The sequence below is a fragment of the Passer domesticus genome, chromosome 1 (assembly GCF_036417665.1).
Source record: "Passer domesticus isolate bPasDom1 chromosome 1, bPasDom1.hap1, whole genome shotgun sequence".
Classification (NCBI taxonomy): Eukaryota; Metazoa; Chordata; class Aves; order Passeriformes; family Passeridae; genus Passer; species Passer domesticus.
The window spans coordinates 5,868,269-5,884,734 of record NC_087474.1 but is presented as its reverse complement, the minus strand read 5'-3'; the positions used below and the strand labels follow the sequence as shown (position 1 = coordinate 5,884,734).

At 38.7% G+C, this 16,466-nt stretch overlaps 1 protein-coding gene across 13 annotated transcripts in view; it reads left to right on the top strand.

The window, feature by feature from the left end:
* The window catches only part of KMT2C (lysine methyltransferase 2C), a 187,325-nt gene that overhangs the window by 117,695 nt on the left and 53,164 nt on the right, over positions 1 to 16,466 (top strand). For 11 of the 13 annotated variants that reach the window (XM_064430461.1, XM_064431113.1, XM_064430643.1 and 8 more), the window contains 8 exons: positions 1,197 to 1,313; positions 5,009 to 5,110; positions 5,279 to 5,383; positions 6,534 to 6,715; positions 7,418 to 7,582; positions 8,180 to 8,289; positions 13,701 to 13,766; positions 15,220 to 15,432. In XM_064430461.1, coding sequence (XP_064286531.1) covers positions 1,197 to 1,313; positions 5,009 to 5,110; positions 5,279 to 5,383; positions 6,534 to 6,715; positions 7,418 to 7,582; positions 8,180 to 8,289; positions 13,701 to 13,766; positions 15,220 to 15,432 — 1,060 coding nt within the window. The remainder of the gene's footprint in view (positions 1 to 1,196; positions 1,314 to 5,008; positions 5,111 to 5,278; positions 5,384 to 6,533; positions 6,716 to 7,417; positions 7,583 to 8,179; positions 8,290 to 13,700; positions 13,767 to 15,219; positions 15,433 to 16,466) is intronic. The other 2 variants (XM_064430805.1, XM_064431025.1) reach the window with 2 other exon arrangements.

Genomic DNA, 16,466 nt, shown 5'->3' with positions numbered 1-16,466 from the left:
TCCATCAATGTTGTTTTACAGAGCAAATGTTTTCCCTTGGTACTAAAAGTATTTTGCAGCACACGTTTGGATACCCTATACTCTGTACTCCATACTTGGGCTGTATTGGGAGCTGAGATTATTGACAAATATGAAATGCAATAAATAATCTCAGTGCTTATTTTGTTGTAGGAAAGGTGCTTATTTGTACATGCTATAATTATCTGTTACACAGATTAGAGGCTTTGAGACACATTGTGAAGATATCTGATATATCAGCCAGAATTTGTGGACGTGAATGTTCTTTTTCTCTCTGGAAATGATTAGGGAGGATTAGGAATCCTCTTGTGCTTAGTTCATTTTGAAATTTTTAAAAAACCCAAAAGCAACCAAACAAAAAAAACCCCTAAATTGCAAACTTAAATCACTGTATGAATAACAGGTAATTATTAGTAAAAACATACTTACTCTCCCAAGGATAATTATAGTTGAACACACTGAATACTCCAAAGCACAACACTATAACTCTGCCTCTGCACCTTAAATAAAGAAGGGAGAAGAGAAGCTGTCTGTAAATCAAGTGAAGATTGTGTAAGAAAAACTTGACATTGTGGGGAGTGTTGATCTGAGTGTAATTGATAGAATTAATATAAAAAACTCTCTCTGTATATGCTGAATTAAGAGAGTTTCATGGAGCCAGCTCCCACTTTGCTTTGTGAGCAGGACTCAATCCTAATAAATTCCAGGTTTCACTTGATTATTCATAGTGTAAGAAAAGTATCTATGATTACCAGTAATCAAGTGTCCAGACCCTTTGTAAAAGTCCCATGACTGTCTGGGCTGACTGTTCAAAGAGAAAAGAAAAATGAATCATAGAATAATAGATATATTTTGGAAACTTTGCACATGAGGTGGGGGGAACTGGTGGGGGAAATCCATATTTCCAGTTACTCCTGAGCAGAATATAAACATTCCTGGTTTTGGCTGCTTTCTCACTGAAGATAAAGGTGATCATATTATGCCATGTAAGTAATTAAAGGTATTTCACACAGATTTATGCGGAGATTTAATGATCATGCCCTGGTGTGCTTGTACTCACCAGAAATCACAGGGTGTTTTTTATTTATGTTTTTCCCTAGATGAACTGAACAAGTTTTGAATCCCATGTAACAAAAGAACTTGAGAGGTTGCATTTACATTGTTACTTCATTGAATAGGGCCGAGGATCAGGATTCCCGGGGAAGCGGAGACCGCGTGGAGCCGGTCTGTCAGGAAGAGGTGGCAGAGGAAGATCCAAACTGAAGAATGGAGTCGGGGCTGTGGTCATTCCAGGGGTAAGGCCATCTTTTTTACAGTCATACTGCAGTCTGTTAGTATAACAGTTTTACTCAGCTGTAATTCTTGTATTAAAATACTGCATAAAAAACCAACGAGCTCTACAGAGCTGGGATGTTTGATGGAGCCTGGCTGTTACTGCTTGTGATGAAGAACTGGAACACTACAGCTCAGTGGGCCTGAGGCAATTCTGTGCTGCTCTTGCCATTTAAAGACACAACAGTTGGGAGTCTTAAAGTAGACTCTTTCCATTTCCTGGGTAAAGGCAGCACTGACTGGAGCAACCCAGAAGGAGAGAGCAGGCTGTGTGCATGAGAATGTAACAGCAGCCATAGGAGACCAGAGCAAAGGTTCTTCTGGACTGAGTGGTGGTGCAGGAGTGCAGAACAGAAGAGGAGGAGACATTTCTGCAGTTTGTGGCTCGGGGACTTGCTGAACAGGAGGTAGTGTCTTTGTCTTGGGCAGCCTGTGTTGGAGCTTTCTTTCATAAACCTGCCCATTCACTTAAAAAAACTTTAGGGAAACCACGACTGTTTAACCTTTTTCAGTTCAGCTCCTCAGTTTCTGTTTTAAGTGGCTGCCTCCTGGATTAGCTGCCTGCCCCTCAGTACTCTTATAGAAGAGACAGTGAAAAGCTGGTTTCTATTCACTTCCTCCATCCATGCCACTCAGTTTCTATAGACCTCCATAATTTCTCCTCCTTTTCCTTCCACTCTTGACTTGCAAGTATGGAGGATGCCAGTATTTTGAGTTGTTCCTTGTAGGAAGCTACTCCATATTTCTGATCATCAGTACCAGTTCTTTTGTCATGTTAATTTCCTTACTTTGTGGACATCCATCTGCCATTTTGTAGCCCAGCACTCAGCTTTATGAAGTTCTTGTGCAGTTCTTCACACTTGTCTTTTGGATTTTATTACTCTTGAATATCCCAGTCCTGTTGGCAAGCTTTGTCACCTTGCTTCTCACTTGATTTTTCAGATTGCACATGAGTGTGTTGAGCACCACCACCTGTTAGCAGGCAGGCCCTGTCAGATTTTGACTAGTGCTATTCTCCCACATACAAAACTGATAATTTAGTCCCCTCTTTATTTTGTCTTTGTCAGTACAGGGACCATTCCTCTTCAGTTTAACTTTTTTTAAGTAGCTTTGGTGAAGGACTTTGCCAAAAGAGTTTGGTGGTGAAGTAAGTGGCATCAATCAGATTTCCCTGTCCCCAGAATTGCTGACTCTTTCAGAGAGCCCTTACAGATAATTTTTTACCATAACTAAAGCTTCCTTGACTCTTTAATGAATGAATATATCAGTGATTCTCAGTTCTTTGTTGTGATCAGATGTCTACTATTCTGTACACAGCTTCTGTCCAGAAACCCTTGAGAAAATAATGATTATATTTGCTGTATCTTATTCTTCAGGAGCACTGAAGTGATTGTAAGCAAGTGATTTCTCACTGAGGTTGATAGTTAAGCTACTCAATACTTGAAGTGTTTTTAAAACTCTAAAATCCTGTGTAGTCCTAGTCTGCTCCTCATAAGAAGAGGGATTTTGGTATGAAAAACTTGGAAATCTGGACTGTAAAACAATTCTGGTCCACTGTGGGCTTATTCTGTTTGAACGTTCCTTTTAAACTTTGATTACCAACAAGCACTGCGTATTTTGAGAGACATCCTGTTCCTTGTGTTCAGAGAGGGACTTGCTCATTTTTGTCTTTATGAAGTAATTCCTGAGACTCCTTTAGAGATGTGTTTTTGTCTTCTTACATGTAATCTGTTTGAGTTTGTCACACTTTCTGCTGCCTGTGTAATAATATCTTGGAATATTTGGGTGTTTGTGATTTGAAAAAGGAACAATCATCTCTGTCACTTTTCCCTTTTAAAACATTGGATGGTCAAGATTCGTAAGGAAATTGGTAATTTTAAACATAAAGGATTAATTCCATTTAGGCTAGTTACAGCACCTTAATCAATTGGAGGCATTCAAATCATTATTTTGGTGTTACAGAGCACAAATCTGTACTTCAAGAGAAGCTGGGGTTTATAGATCAAACTCCTAAAAGTTTTTGTAATTGATCAGAGGAGAGTGATGTAGGTAAGTTGCTATAAATACAAAATGGACATCACTCTCCACCATTTCCTACAGAAATTTGATCCTTTGAGTCATCACATCGAAGGGAGTCCAGAGTTCCAGAGATGTGGCTGCCTTGTGGTAGAGTAGATGAAGTTAGCAATGCCAAGAGATCAGCCTTTTGCCAGATAAATGTTTTAAATGGGAGTATTTTCAATCAATTTGCACAAAATAATTCTGACTCAGCATGGGATCAGTTGACAGCCACACAGATTTGGAAGTACCTTGGTATATCTTGGGAATGGAGAAGAAGGTGACTACAGGTTGACCCATGGTCAGTGCTGGGGTTCAGCCAACACCAACATTGCAGCCATTCAGTCCTTCAAATTCTGCTCTTTTGCATATGCAATTACAAGAACTTTGTGAAACCTGTGGAAAAGTAGGTAAGGGAACTGCTGTCCCTGAAGGTATCAAGGTGTTTCAGGTGCTCTGGAGTTAACTGGTTAGTTACAGCTGCAGTGCTCTCAAATATTTGGTGATCAAATCACATAAAGAATATATTCCATTTTTAGCTGTTTCTTAGTAAATGGTGTTTCAGCAGCTGTGCATCAGAGGGATTCCTCTAGCAGATACTGTGGTGTTTACATTTGTCCCTAGAGCTACATTTGGATTTGTAAAATATTTAAATTATTATTTAAACAAAATTTATCTGTGTAGGACTTACACTGTATTTAAAATAATCCACATATATAGAATTGGAACAGCTGGTGAAACAAAGTTACATTTCTCTGGCATGCTTTTAATCTTTTTTATGGAGCTGTGTGCTCTTATATTCCTGGTTCAGATATAATAGTTTTGCCTATTGGTTTAAATTCATGGACAGCAAATTCTGTTTTTTAAGATTCACATGAAAGTCAGAACACAGTTGAAATGTTTAATTTGTGTTTCTCTTCCTGAGAATCTGTATATGAATATGCTGAATTAATAAAGGGCAGATCAGAATAAAAATCACTTTGAAAAAGCAAAATGACTGTCTACAGTAAGAGCTGATGGATTGAGATCAAAATGGCTGTTTCAAGTTCAGTGCAAGTTTTTATGATAGAGAAGCCTCATAAACTGCTTGCAGCAAGTAACTTTAGAGCTCTTGCTTATTCCTCTAACATACTTGGAACATTAGCTAAACCTCATTTTAGGCAATATGGGACAAACTAAATTTCTGCAATTGCTTTTTGAATTAATATTCAAAAGTCTGTCACTGCAATTAACTTTTTGATAAAAAGAACTTCAGTGTTTACATGCAGGGAACAGAGCAGACTGGGCACAGTATGACAATTTCTGCTTAGTGATTTTTTTTAATTTGAGTATGTCTTTGCTTCCATTTCCATTTGGAAGTGGAATGGGATAATATGTGAAGGTGAAAAAAGGAGAGGAAGAGAATATGTGTGTAAAGCTATAATACTGACCATGAGAAAATATCAATTAATGCAGTAATTTCTGATGGAGATAGCTTTTTATGAAAGTTGAAACTGCATGAATAAATATTTGCAAAACTTACTTAGAGAATGTTTTATTTTGTCTCATGTCTTAGAAAATGTGATGTGCCTGTTATTTATATTTTGTGGTTTTTTAATAGGTCACAACCATGGATATTTCATCTAATAAAGATGAGGAAGAAAACTCGATGCATAATACAGTTGTCCTCTTCTCTAACAGTGACAAGTTCACTCTCCATCAGGTCAGGATAATAGTTACGATTTTTCATTTTGTTTCCCTTAATTGGAAAAAACCTGAATGAATATCCTTGTTAGGAGTTAAATTATCCAGCAAGGTAGTTGGATTTTAGTTGCATGCTTTCAGAATGTAGTGTCTGGCATGTGTTGAGAGTGCTCTTGTGTCATTGCAGGACATGTGTGTGGTTTGTGGGAGCTTTGGCCAAGGTGCTGAGGGCCGCTTGCTGGCCTGTTCCCAGTGTGGGCAGTGTTACCATCCATACTGTGTCAGTATTAAGGTGAGTGCTATTGTTCCACACAAAAACTACTTGATTGCACTGTTTTCATATTGTACTTTAATAGCACCATGCTGCCTTCGGTTTTGTGGTAATTAGGGGAGTCATTAACTTGTTAGATATTCATCAGCTAATGTGACCATTATTTGTATGTGACTTATGAAAGACTTTAATTAAATGTCATTTTATAGTATGCATAGCCTCAAGAGAAATTAACCTTTTTGTAATTTCACAACCATAAATAGCACTGATTATCCAGCAGTTGGTTAAAATAACAGTTTGAGATACAAGTTTCAAACCTAGATACAAGCAGAATTAAAAACAAAGAAAAAATTACACTGCATCTTCATTTACTTGGGGCATAAGGTTTAGTTGATTCAATTTGCCTGTTGGCTGTCAGAATTGACAGCAGTTGGAGTGGTTAATTAATACATTTTACATTCATTAGTCTAGGAGAGAATGTGTGAAAATTAAATTTGAATGCTGTGAAATGACCTAGCAAGCACAAAATAAGCTATTTACTGCAGTATATACACTGTACACTTTTCATTGGTTGTGATGTAAGTATATCTGTGTAAAAGTGGGATTTTTGTTAAACATGTCAAAAAACTTTATTTTGCACATACTTTACAAAATGCCATATGCGTATTTCATGCAATTATAATTTGACTTTTTGTGTATATGCTACTCCTGCATTATATATTAATTGCTTCAGATTACTAAAACTCCAGCACTGATCCCATCATAACATGAGAGGATAAGGTTTGTGACCTCTTGAGGAACCAGGATGTGCACAAATCCCTGGGACCTGACAGGATGCATCCCAGAGTCCTGAGGGAATTGGCTGATGCAGCTGCCACGCCACTTTCCATGAGATTTGAAAAGTCCTGGCAGTCAGGTGAAGTCCCAGGTGACTTAAAAAGGGAAACACTGCATCTGTTTTTTAAAAGATGAGAAAAGAGGACAATTTCTTTCTGTTTAATCCATTCCTGTTCACTGAAGCTTCAGAAAGTCTTAATTGCTAAAGAGCTCCTTGAGATGTGGGTGGTGTGCCCTGAAGAGCATCCCGAGCTCCACAAGCCAGACCTTAATTTATACATTGATCACACTTCACTGAGCCATTTTCAACTAATTCTCACCTTGCATTTTTCAGATTACTAAAGTGGTACTTAGCAAAGGTTGGAGGTGCCTGGAGTGCACAGTGTGTGAAGCCTGTGGGAAAGCCACAGATCCCGGGAGACTCCTCCTGTGTGATGACTGCGACATCAGCTACCACACCTACTGCCTGGACCCACCCCTGCAGACCGTGCCAAAGGGAGGCTGGAAGTGCAAATGGTGTGTTTGGGGCTGGGGTCAGAGGTGCTGACTGCTGGCCTCTTCTGCTTCTCTCTGTCACTTGGTATTTCTAATGTCAGCTGAATTGTAGCATGGTTTTAGTTTTGTCTAGGTCAGGTGTACTAAACAAAGCCAACAAAATGCTTTTGAATTGTTTTATTCAGTCATCAGTGTATAAGGGAAACTCTCACCTCCTCTTAAAACTGCTTCTTCATACCAAAAACCACATAAGCAGAGATATACAGAATTTCTCTTTTGAAGCACAGCAAAAAAAATTCTAATTTGCATTTATTGTAATCATTCCAGTGTTCAGTTGGAAAAATGAATGGGTGCTCCACCCTGGTGTTCTTGACATAAAACCCTGTAAAAACAATTTGTTTTACTTGGGTAAAACACAAACAGACCAGACCTCTCACATGGTTAAGTCTCCAGATCTCAAAGTGAATGGCAACTGGAAGCAGGAACTTCTTTGACCTGTTGAGCTGTTACAAGAACCCATCTGCCTGCTTTTGCAGTTTCAAGGGAATTATTAATTAAGAACTTTCTTTAAAAAGTACAAAAAATGTTGTTAAACATTTGTGGTTAAACATGTTGTTAACTTAAAACTTAATTACTCACCTCTTTTTAAGTGGAAGAGATTTAAAGCCACAAAATCATCTTCCTGTAAACTGACAGTAATAAATCTTTTTGTCTCTTCTGTAGGTGTGTTTGGTGCAGACACTGTGGAGCAACTTCTCCAGGTTTAAGATGTGAATGGCAAAATAATTACACACAGTGTGCTCCCTGTGCAAGTTTGTCTACCTGCCCCATCTGCTACCGCACGTACAGGGATGAGGAGCTCATAATTCAGTGCAGACAGTGTGATCGGTAAGGAGTTCTGATGTTTCACATGCTTTTCCTGTTCAAGTCTTATTTTAATTTTTTCCCCCTAATGTTGAAGTGTAGAGGTGAAGAAATGGTTATGTGGTAAAGAACAGTGGATTACTGAGTCTCAGAAGCCTCTTAGTAGTTCATTCTTGGTTGTACCACAGACTTAACTGTCTGACTCTGGGTAAATTAATTAATCACTCTGTGCCTCTTCCCCCCTGCCCTGTAAAAATAAAACTAATTTACCTCACAAGACTGTTGTTGTGAGGCTGAATCTAGATTACATTGTATAAAGTAATTAAAATTATTGCAATATAGGGAGAAAATTATCATACAAAAACATACTTGGGAGATTGTTTTATAGAGAGTTCCTTCCTGTGGAGGGAAATAGTTGATCTGCTGCTCCATATACAGGATGTAACACACACCACTGTAGGGGATGCTGTATATGGAAAATCTGATTCTGTGGTTTCTCCCTAAAAGAATACAAACTGAACAAGTATTCCCCATTTACTTGGACCATAGACTGATACTTGGGTCTCCTAAAACACCACCTATTTCCTTTAAATTGTATTTTTTCCCCCACTTAATTTCTAGATGGATGCATGCAATCTGTCAGAACTTAAGCACAGAGGAGGAAGTGGAAAACATAGCTGATATGGGTTTTGACTGTACCATTTGTAGGCCATACATTCCACCAACAAACGGTAAGAAGACAATCGAAACCAATGGCAGGATTGCACACTGCAATAAATAGGTTTGGGAATGTGTTCTGTGCTCTGATAGAGGTTTGGATCGTGGTAGAAGTAAGATTTTTTTTTTTGTCATGTTTGTTTTAAGGACTCTTGTGGAAGTGTCTTAGCCTCTTTTGCACTCTCAAGTGATTTAGGCCAGAGGAAACCTCATGGGAATTCTAGGTAGAGGTATTGAAGATAGGGAGAAACTGCTAAGAGCATTTAGTAGTGAAGGGGTCAAAGGCATCTCACTTTGTCAAGTGTAAGGAAAAAAGCCCACTCCTCTAAAGTTACATCTACAGAAGAATCAGAAAATTATTTCTAAGCAGATGTGCATTTTGATGGTTTGAGGCTGTCTGAGGCAGCAGTAGCTGTAACAACAGTCTGTGTGAGCATTTTCCCCATTCTCCTTCATGTTTTCCTAATGCCTTTTCCTCAGCTCTCCCAGTATTCAAGACCAGTGCTTCCCTCCATAGCTGCAGTCTCAAAAAGAATTGGCCATACTTCTTTATTTGGGAGTTATCACTCCCTTATTAATTAAAATGTGTAATTCCTTCTGATGAACTTTGCACTTCTCTGGGCTTGGATACTGACAGCCTTGCTGGTCTGTATCACAGTTCTGTGTAGCAGAGGCACTTCAGGAGCTGAGGTTGCTGCAGTTTAAGCACATTTACAGCATCTGGTTCCATGGGATGGTGCTGGTTAATGTTCCTGTGAGTGGCCTGTCAGCAGTTAGGTTGGCCTGTGACATGATTTATAGTCTTATATTTTAGTCTTGCTGCAAGGGTGATAGCCCAGGTCTGTTTTCCCTGCATGTCAGCTCAGGGAAGTTGCTGCTTCATTGGCTCCTTTAACATTGACACCTATTCCCATTTTTAGCATAAGCACATGAAAGTGTTCATATTAGCCCTTCACTGAGGTATCTCAAGAGAACAGTAGGAGGAACATACAAAAACTAAGCAAACGTTTCAAGAAAAATTCATATCCACCAAGAAGTTTTTAGTAAGATTTTCCTGATCAAGATGGAAGATGTTGTGAGGCTTGAGAGGTCTGCCAAGAAAAGTTCAATAGAGCATCTAATATCCCTTAACACTGTGATGTTCTCATCAAGCAGTAATTGTAACTTACTGACCTGACCTTGGAGGTTTGTATACTCCCTGCTGGAACACTTCCAAGGAACCCATTTTTATCACTAATAGAAAAATGACTAATGCTTCTGTATTTCTGCAAGTCACTTCATTGTAAAGATCTGCTTTCAAAAATTCAAAAGGAAAGAGGTTTTGTAAGTGGAAAAAGCAAGAAACTTGCAGATACAGCACAGACTTCTGTGTATTTTTATAATAAGCTTTGAGTATTTAAAGCAAAAAGATCCTAGTAAGAAATACTTCTTCCTTTCTCCTGGGAGCTGGCAGAGCTACCTTGTAGAGATAATTAAAGTCCATAATATGTGAGATGGAACAGCTTCACAAGAGGTGTTTCACTTCCAGGCAGAAGCTGGCCCCTGAGTTAGTCCTTCCTGCACACCTCTCTGTAGTTATGTTGTTTAGGTTTGGATTCCAAGGAATAGCAACCAGTCCCTTGGGAGTTTCCAAGTTTTCTTTGCAGTTTTTTTTTCACCTGTTTTTTTGTAAGACAAGTTTTTCAGCTTATTCTTTCCTGTTTTGACTCAGTATTAAAACCTCTCTAACACATGTACATTTGCACAGTTGCATGTCTGAATATGTCCTTTGATGCATGTTGATAGAAATACCTGCATGTACTTTTATATGAAATGTTTTGGTCTTCCATGAATTCTTCTAAAACTTCTCTGGAAAATGTCTATGATTTTTTTGTTTCAAAATGAGAGAAATTAGTGTTTGATAAACTTAGGGAAATAAATGTTAGTTAGCAATACAAAGCATCTAAAAATGTATCATATTGTGGGATTCTTACTGGGATGGTTCTTGTCCTTTCCATTTGATGTGTCATAGCTTTGTGGCAAGTACTACTACAGGGTTTTTAACTACTTTTTTTTCTAGAAGAAACAAGAGTTCCTCAGCCTAATAAAGAAACAAAACATTGCAGGTGTACCCTTGGTGAAGAGTAAATGGTTCTTGTGTGTAGGCTCTTGAGAAGGAGCTTTCAATTTTCTTTCTTCAGAAACTTTTTTAAATTTATAAGAGCTCTTCCCTGTCTCATCATACCTGGTATTCCTAAAAAGTCATCTTCTTCAGGAAGCAGAAATAAAAGATAATGTTTTTCTTCTTGAGCATACATAAAAATCAAAAGCCACGATGGTGTAAGATTGGCTCCAGTGTAGTGTACCAGAAACCTTCATTACTGGGTTATTGTGAAATAAACATCTCTGGTCACTGTTTTACCAGGTTCCTTCTAGTACTGTCTCAAGTTATAACAAATGTCCCCCAGCATATTGCTGTGTCCTGTAGAGAAATTTATAAATTCTCATGACTGGATGCTAGGCAGGTGCATTAGATAGCAGCAGCTTTTCCCCTGTGCTGTAATTCCTGCACATTCAGGGGGGGTGTGTGTCTCTCTCATCCACATCAGCTCCTGGACAGGCAGTTCTTGACCATCTTCTCAGCAGTTCTGCCTTTGTGTCATTTGCCCTTGCATGTCATATGCCCCATCTGAAAATTTCATCCCTCCTCACTTACTCCCATCCTGTCTCCATCCAAACTCCAGCTTCCTCCTCCCTTGGTGCTGTTTTTACTCCTCTGCAGGGTTCAGAGGGAGCAGCTCTGCCTGGTTTTCTGTGAGCAGTTAGAACTGATCTGGGTGCAGTTTCTGAAGCTGCCTGTGCAGTTATTCCTCTTGGGGCTCAAGTAAACATGCTCATGGAGGCAGTGAGGATTTGGTGTCACCTATTCCTGTCCAGGGGTACCTGATACTGCCAGTGACACCCATTGTGGCTAGCAGTTTCTGTTGTATCATTTTCATTAAACTGATGTAAATTTTTCTTCATTCTGAAATTTAATTCTATGTGCTTTACAAGATACAAATACAACGTAATACTATGGGTTAAAAAATTAGCTTTTGATTTTGTTTTTTTTATTATTTGGCACATTTACTATGTCAACTCTAATGTTCTTGTGTTACTGCATTTACCAAAAAAATCCCTGTGTCATTGACACAGTTATGCAGGCACCCAATAAAGAGTGTTCTTTTTAGTGCTGTATTTCTACATCAGCCATTCCATTTTGTCCCATTTGCTGGTTTCATTTCTTCATAGAATTGTTCTTTTCTGTAACAACCTTAAAAATGAACGCTGCTTTCTTTTCTCATCATTGTATTCTGTGCAGTTATTTGCTTTCAGTCGAGGCTACTAAATGCTGTACAGTATTCAGCACATTTAAACCCTTTTGCAGATAAGTTTAACAATTTTGGTTAAAAACCAGCTGAATGCCTCAGAAAGCACTATTTTTTCAAATATTTTTTTTTCCTTTGGATAGGCTTTCTCTAACAGTACTATCCTTTTCTGCTATCCATTTTATTGATTGTAATCCTTAATCTGCACTCTAATTAGCTCCTTTTCTGGAAGTCTGTTTGATACTGTCTTCAAACACTGTTAGTTCGTGCAGTTTTTGTGAGTGGGTCTCTGAAGGCCTCACCTCTGTCACTATCAGCTTGTTTATTTGAGCCTTTTAACTCTATTCAGTCTCCAGAGCTAAAATTGTTCAGTCTGACCTGGATGAGAAGATATCTCTGTTGTTTGACTTTTAAATTAAGGATTTCAAATTTCCGTTCACAACTGTCTTTCTGATTTTCTTGTTTATCTTAGATTCCAATTCAGTAATTGCTACTTCATTCTTAAAACCATCTTGTAAATTTTTAGAAATTAAATGAACAGATGATGTCTTATTCCACTTTGAATAGTTCTTACATTCTGCCTCTATTCTGTTTTTTCAATTCAGTGTTTTGAGTATCTTCCTTTCTGCAGCTTGTCCCCTGTTTTTTGTTTCTTTCCGGCTTCATGTCTCTTTCAAAATGTCATTTTCAATTTATTTTCTTCCTTGTCTTTCTCTCCACTGTTGAGTTCAGTTTTTCAGTAGCTCTCATAGGCTCCTTTTGTTTACTAATTGCATGAAACATTGGGTTCCTGTAGGTTATACCCTCTGAATTAGTTGTACATTACATAAAACTTTCAAAGCGCTGTAGTTTTTGAAGACAGACTTGCACTTGTTTAAATTTGTTTATATGCTAGAAAGCATCCTGTATGTTTCATACTCGTTTTAAGTGTTACTTGGAAGCTTTTGTGCTTTTCCCCATCTTGTCCTGGCTCCCGTGGTGTGTTGTGAGGTGGGAACAGCAGCACACTGCCATGGTTGATGTGACACACAGAACCCCCCATGGGTTCTCTGCCTCAGGGGTCTCAGCTTGTGTGACAGGCACAAAGGAAATACTCCAGATGTTATAGTCCTAAATTCAGCACGAGTAAGATTTCTAGGCCAAAGAAAAAGGGAAAAAAGTGTGGATAAGCTTGTCTCTGTGGTAATGCTAACTGTGCCTGACTAACAGGTTTTCTGATTCTAGTTCAGTGTTTGCAAGATAGAAGCTCCTAATTTTCACTTTACTGCTCTGTCTACGTAATCTCTGTGAAGTCACTACTAATATTAAAAGTTTAGTCTACACATCATAGGTGAGTGAAACATCATTGCAGTTATGGAGTTAAAGCAAAAGGGAAGAGCATTTCTGCCCACTGCAAAAGTAGCCTTGTGTTGCAGGACATTTTCATTATTATTTTTTCAGTCACACTGTTCCACTGCTGCCCTGCAGCACACAAGGTGTAGTTTTTGAGTTTCTGCTGTTCCATTTATCAATACTCTTAACTGGAATAAGAATTGCCTTATCTAACTTCAACAGATAACTGAGTTATCTGTTCTCAATACCTCAGTCTTCTCCAAGTGCTGCATAAGGGCACAGCACAGACACAGTGAGAGCCTTGTGTGCAAAGCTCTTGGAGTGTGCTGGCCCCTCCTTGGGGAAATACTGATCAATACTCACTTCACAAAACCCTCACAGTTACAATGATTAGGGCAGCAAAACCTGAACATCATGACTAGTGTAGAGGTTGCTTTCCCACCCGAAAGACCCATTGAATTCATTTGCCCTTGGTCCAGTAGAAGGAGATAATTTCCCATTGAGTTCAGTGCTATTCCAGTGCCATTCTTGGCTTAAGGAAATTGGAGAACTTCAGTTTCTATCAGGTTTCTTTTGTAGTCACATCTGTGACGCTGAAAAGCACTTTATTTTAAAGGTGCAAGTAAATGATTGCCAACAGTATAAATTAGGGAGTTTAAGGAACTGCTTAAAGGAAAATTGATAGTTTCAATTTAAATCAAGTCACCATTTTTAAAAGTTGAAATTATTTTCCTTATATTTTTCAGTGCCTTCTTTGGACTGTTGTGATTCATCAGTTGGAGCTCAGATTATTTCAAAATCAAAAGAACTAGGTAAAGAATGGAAATGCTTAATATCTGATCATTTAGAATATTTTAAGGGTATATTTTTACATAAGACAAAAATTCCTTTTCCTGTGGTTTTGTAACACACAGCATTAACTATCCTTCAGTTACCACAGCATGCTTTCTATTTTTTTTCTTCATTCTCTCTTCTTTCTTCTCTCTTGCCTGCCATACCTGCACTATAATAATTACTTTAAATTATGCTTTGGTCCTACAGTCTTAGCTGCTTGCCTTAATATCAGTGGTGATAACACAGTGTGGCTGAGTCAGGCATGTACACAAATGTTTACAGGCTTGAGCTGTTAGGAGGATGCAGCTTTTCTGTATTTGTCTGGTTTGTACTAGGAATTTATAATCCTGACAAGCCTACTCACAAGTCAGTCTTTACAATGATAGCATCCAGCAGCTTCTGTCATATTAGGACAGCTTCCATCAGATCAGAGGTTTTTTTCTATTTGACACCTGAGAGAAGGTTCTCCCCTCAAATATTCAATCTGAAAAAGAGTGTGAGATGTTTTTGAAGCACACTTTCAAGTTCAGTGTAAGAAGGCAGTCAAGTGGGAAGAATTTGTTCAGAACCAGCTGTATTGTCAGATGTTACATGAAGAAATGTTTTTGGTTAAATGGAACAAATGTTATTATATTTGTCTGTTTTCAAAAGATGTGTTACCAAATCGTGATTTAATTGGCTCCAGAGAGCTGAAGCATCATTGCAGCCTCTTCATTATTAGGCAACTCCCTGAAAGTTCCCAAGCTTCCACTTGCAGGGCCTCAGCACAGGTGGCAGGGCCTTTCTGCATGGTGAATTAAAGAATATTAGAGCTTATCAGTGGACTCAGTTGTCATTTAATAGCTTGAGGAGGAAGCAGTTTTGCAGGTTTTGGGAGACTTGTGTTCTACCCACAATTTCCTTTTTGATCTTGAGCAGCTCACTTGATACAACTTGGGTTTTTGTCTGCCTGTGAAATAGGGCTGATAACTGCTCTGAGTTACCAGGAGTTCTTGGAAGTTTAAGGTTTTTTAATAAAATGAGGGTAAAGTGCTGAGGGCTGGATGGGAGCCTTGGCTGATAAAGCAACAAGGACCCAAAGTATGATTTGGCACAGTTTTCTGTGGGTGCCAGTAATGCAGAAATACCCTGCAAGGCACCAGTTTCCATAATCAAATTGTTCTTCCTAATGAGTCCTTGATATAAGTTGTTTCATAGCAATGTAATGGATTATTGCTGGATTTGACATCAGACTCTAAATCATAAAGCTGTAATTGTAATGTGTAAAACAGTGTCTGATACCTCTGGTTTATTTATTCCAATTTCTTCACTCACGGGTCAGCTCCATACTTGTGGATTATTAACTCTTGTAAGTGCTATTCCTAAAAAAATCAAAGACTTGTAAATTAAAAGAGTTTTATATTGCTGTTATGATTCATTCAACTTTTATAGACCCACCGAAGACATACACCCAGGATGGAGTCTGCTTGACAGAATCCGGCATGTCTCAGTTACAGAGCCTCACTGTTACAGTACCCAGAAGAAAACGGACGAAACCAAAGCTTAAACTGAAGATTATAAATCAGAACAGTGTGGCTGTGCTTCAGACACCCCCAGATGCCCAGTCAGAACACTCAAGAGATGGGGAGATGGATGACAGTAGAGGTAGCAGTCTACTTTTGGCATGTCTTGTAGCTTGGAGTGTTGCAGTACCTGTGTGTATTGCAAATATCCCTGGGAGTTTTTATTACACTGATACTCCTGTGTTCTGTACAGAATGTTTTATGGACATTTCTTGAACAGTAGTCATGGCTCATTGTCCATTTCAGGAATTTTCCTTGTTGTTCTGTTTATGGGACATCTATCTTATAGGAAATTCACCTTTCTAGGGCTGCCAGCACTGGAAATAGGAGATGACTTTTTGTCTAATTGTTGGGTTACCTTGTGGGAAACATTGCACACTTGTAGAGTACAGGTGTACTCAAATTCAGTGCAAACTGTTTGAAAGTGTTGGCTGAGCAGAGCAACATCTGTATCACTGACAGGTTGGTACTAAAATCAAGTGGGAAAGTGGAGTAGTTCTTAGCTGAGAGTATTTCTCTCTTCTGAAAGAAGTAAGGTGAGAGTCAGTGATCCGGGCTAACACTTGCATGGTGCAGCACCATTGTCCTTGCCATGGTCTGCCTGTGCATGCTGAGGAGGGTGATGGCACAGTCGGTGTTAATCCATGGCCTGGGACAGGGCTCCTTCCAGTGGCAGGTGAGAAGTCATTGCATTGGTCATGTAGGTGTCTGGAGAGGAACTGAGGCACCCCACCTCCCCACAATTCTGTTACTGCAACACTGCATTGTTAATCAGATCAAATGTCATAAGAAGCTGGGTAGTTCAGCCATCAGTGAACTTCTTGATAGAAGTATTGTTCCTGCTGTTTGACGAGGACATTCTTACCCTCTGTTGTTGACTAGAACTATTCTTTGCTAAAAGTAGCTTCCTTTTATTTCTTTATAACCTTTTAAACAGTTTGTTTTTTTTCATGTCTTTCAGTCTTCACAGGGTTGGTACATTGTCCTAGCATTACATGGACTCTGAAATTTCATCTCTTATTTTCATATTCTCCATCAGCTGGGTTTTTGAAAACAAAAAATGCTTTTGAATTTGGAGGCAGCCAGTCACTTGCCTTTACTCCTTCAGTGGTTAAT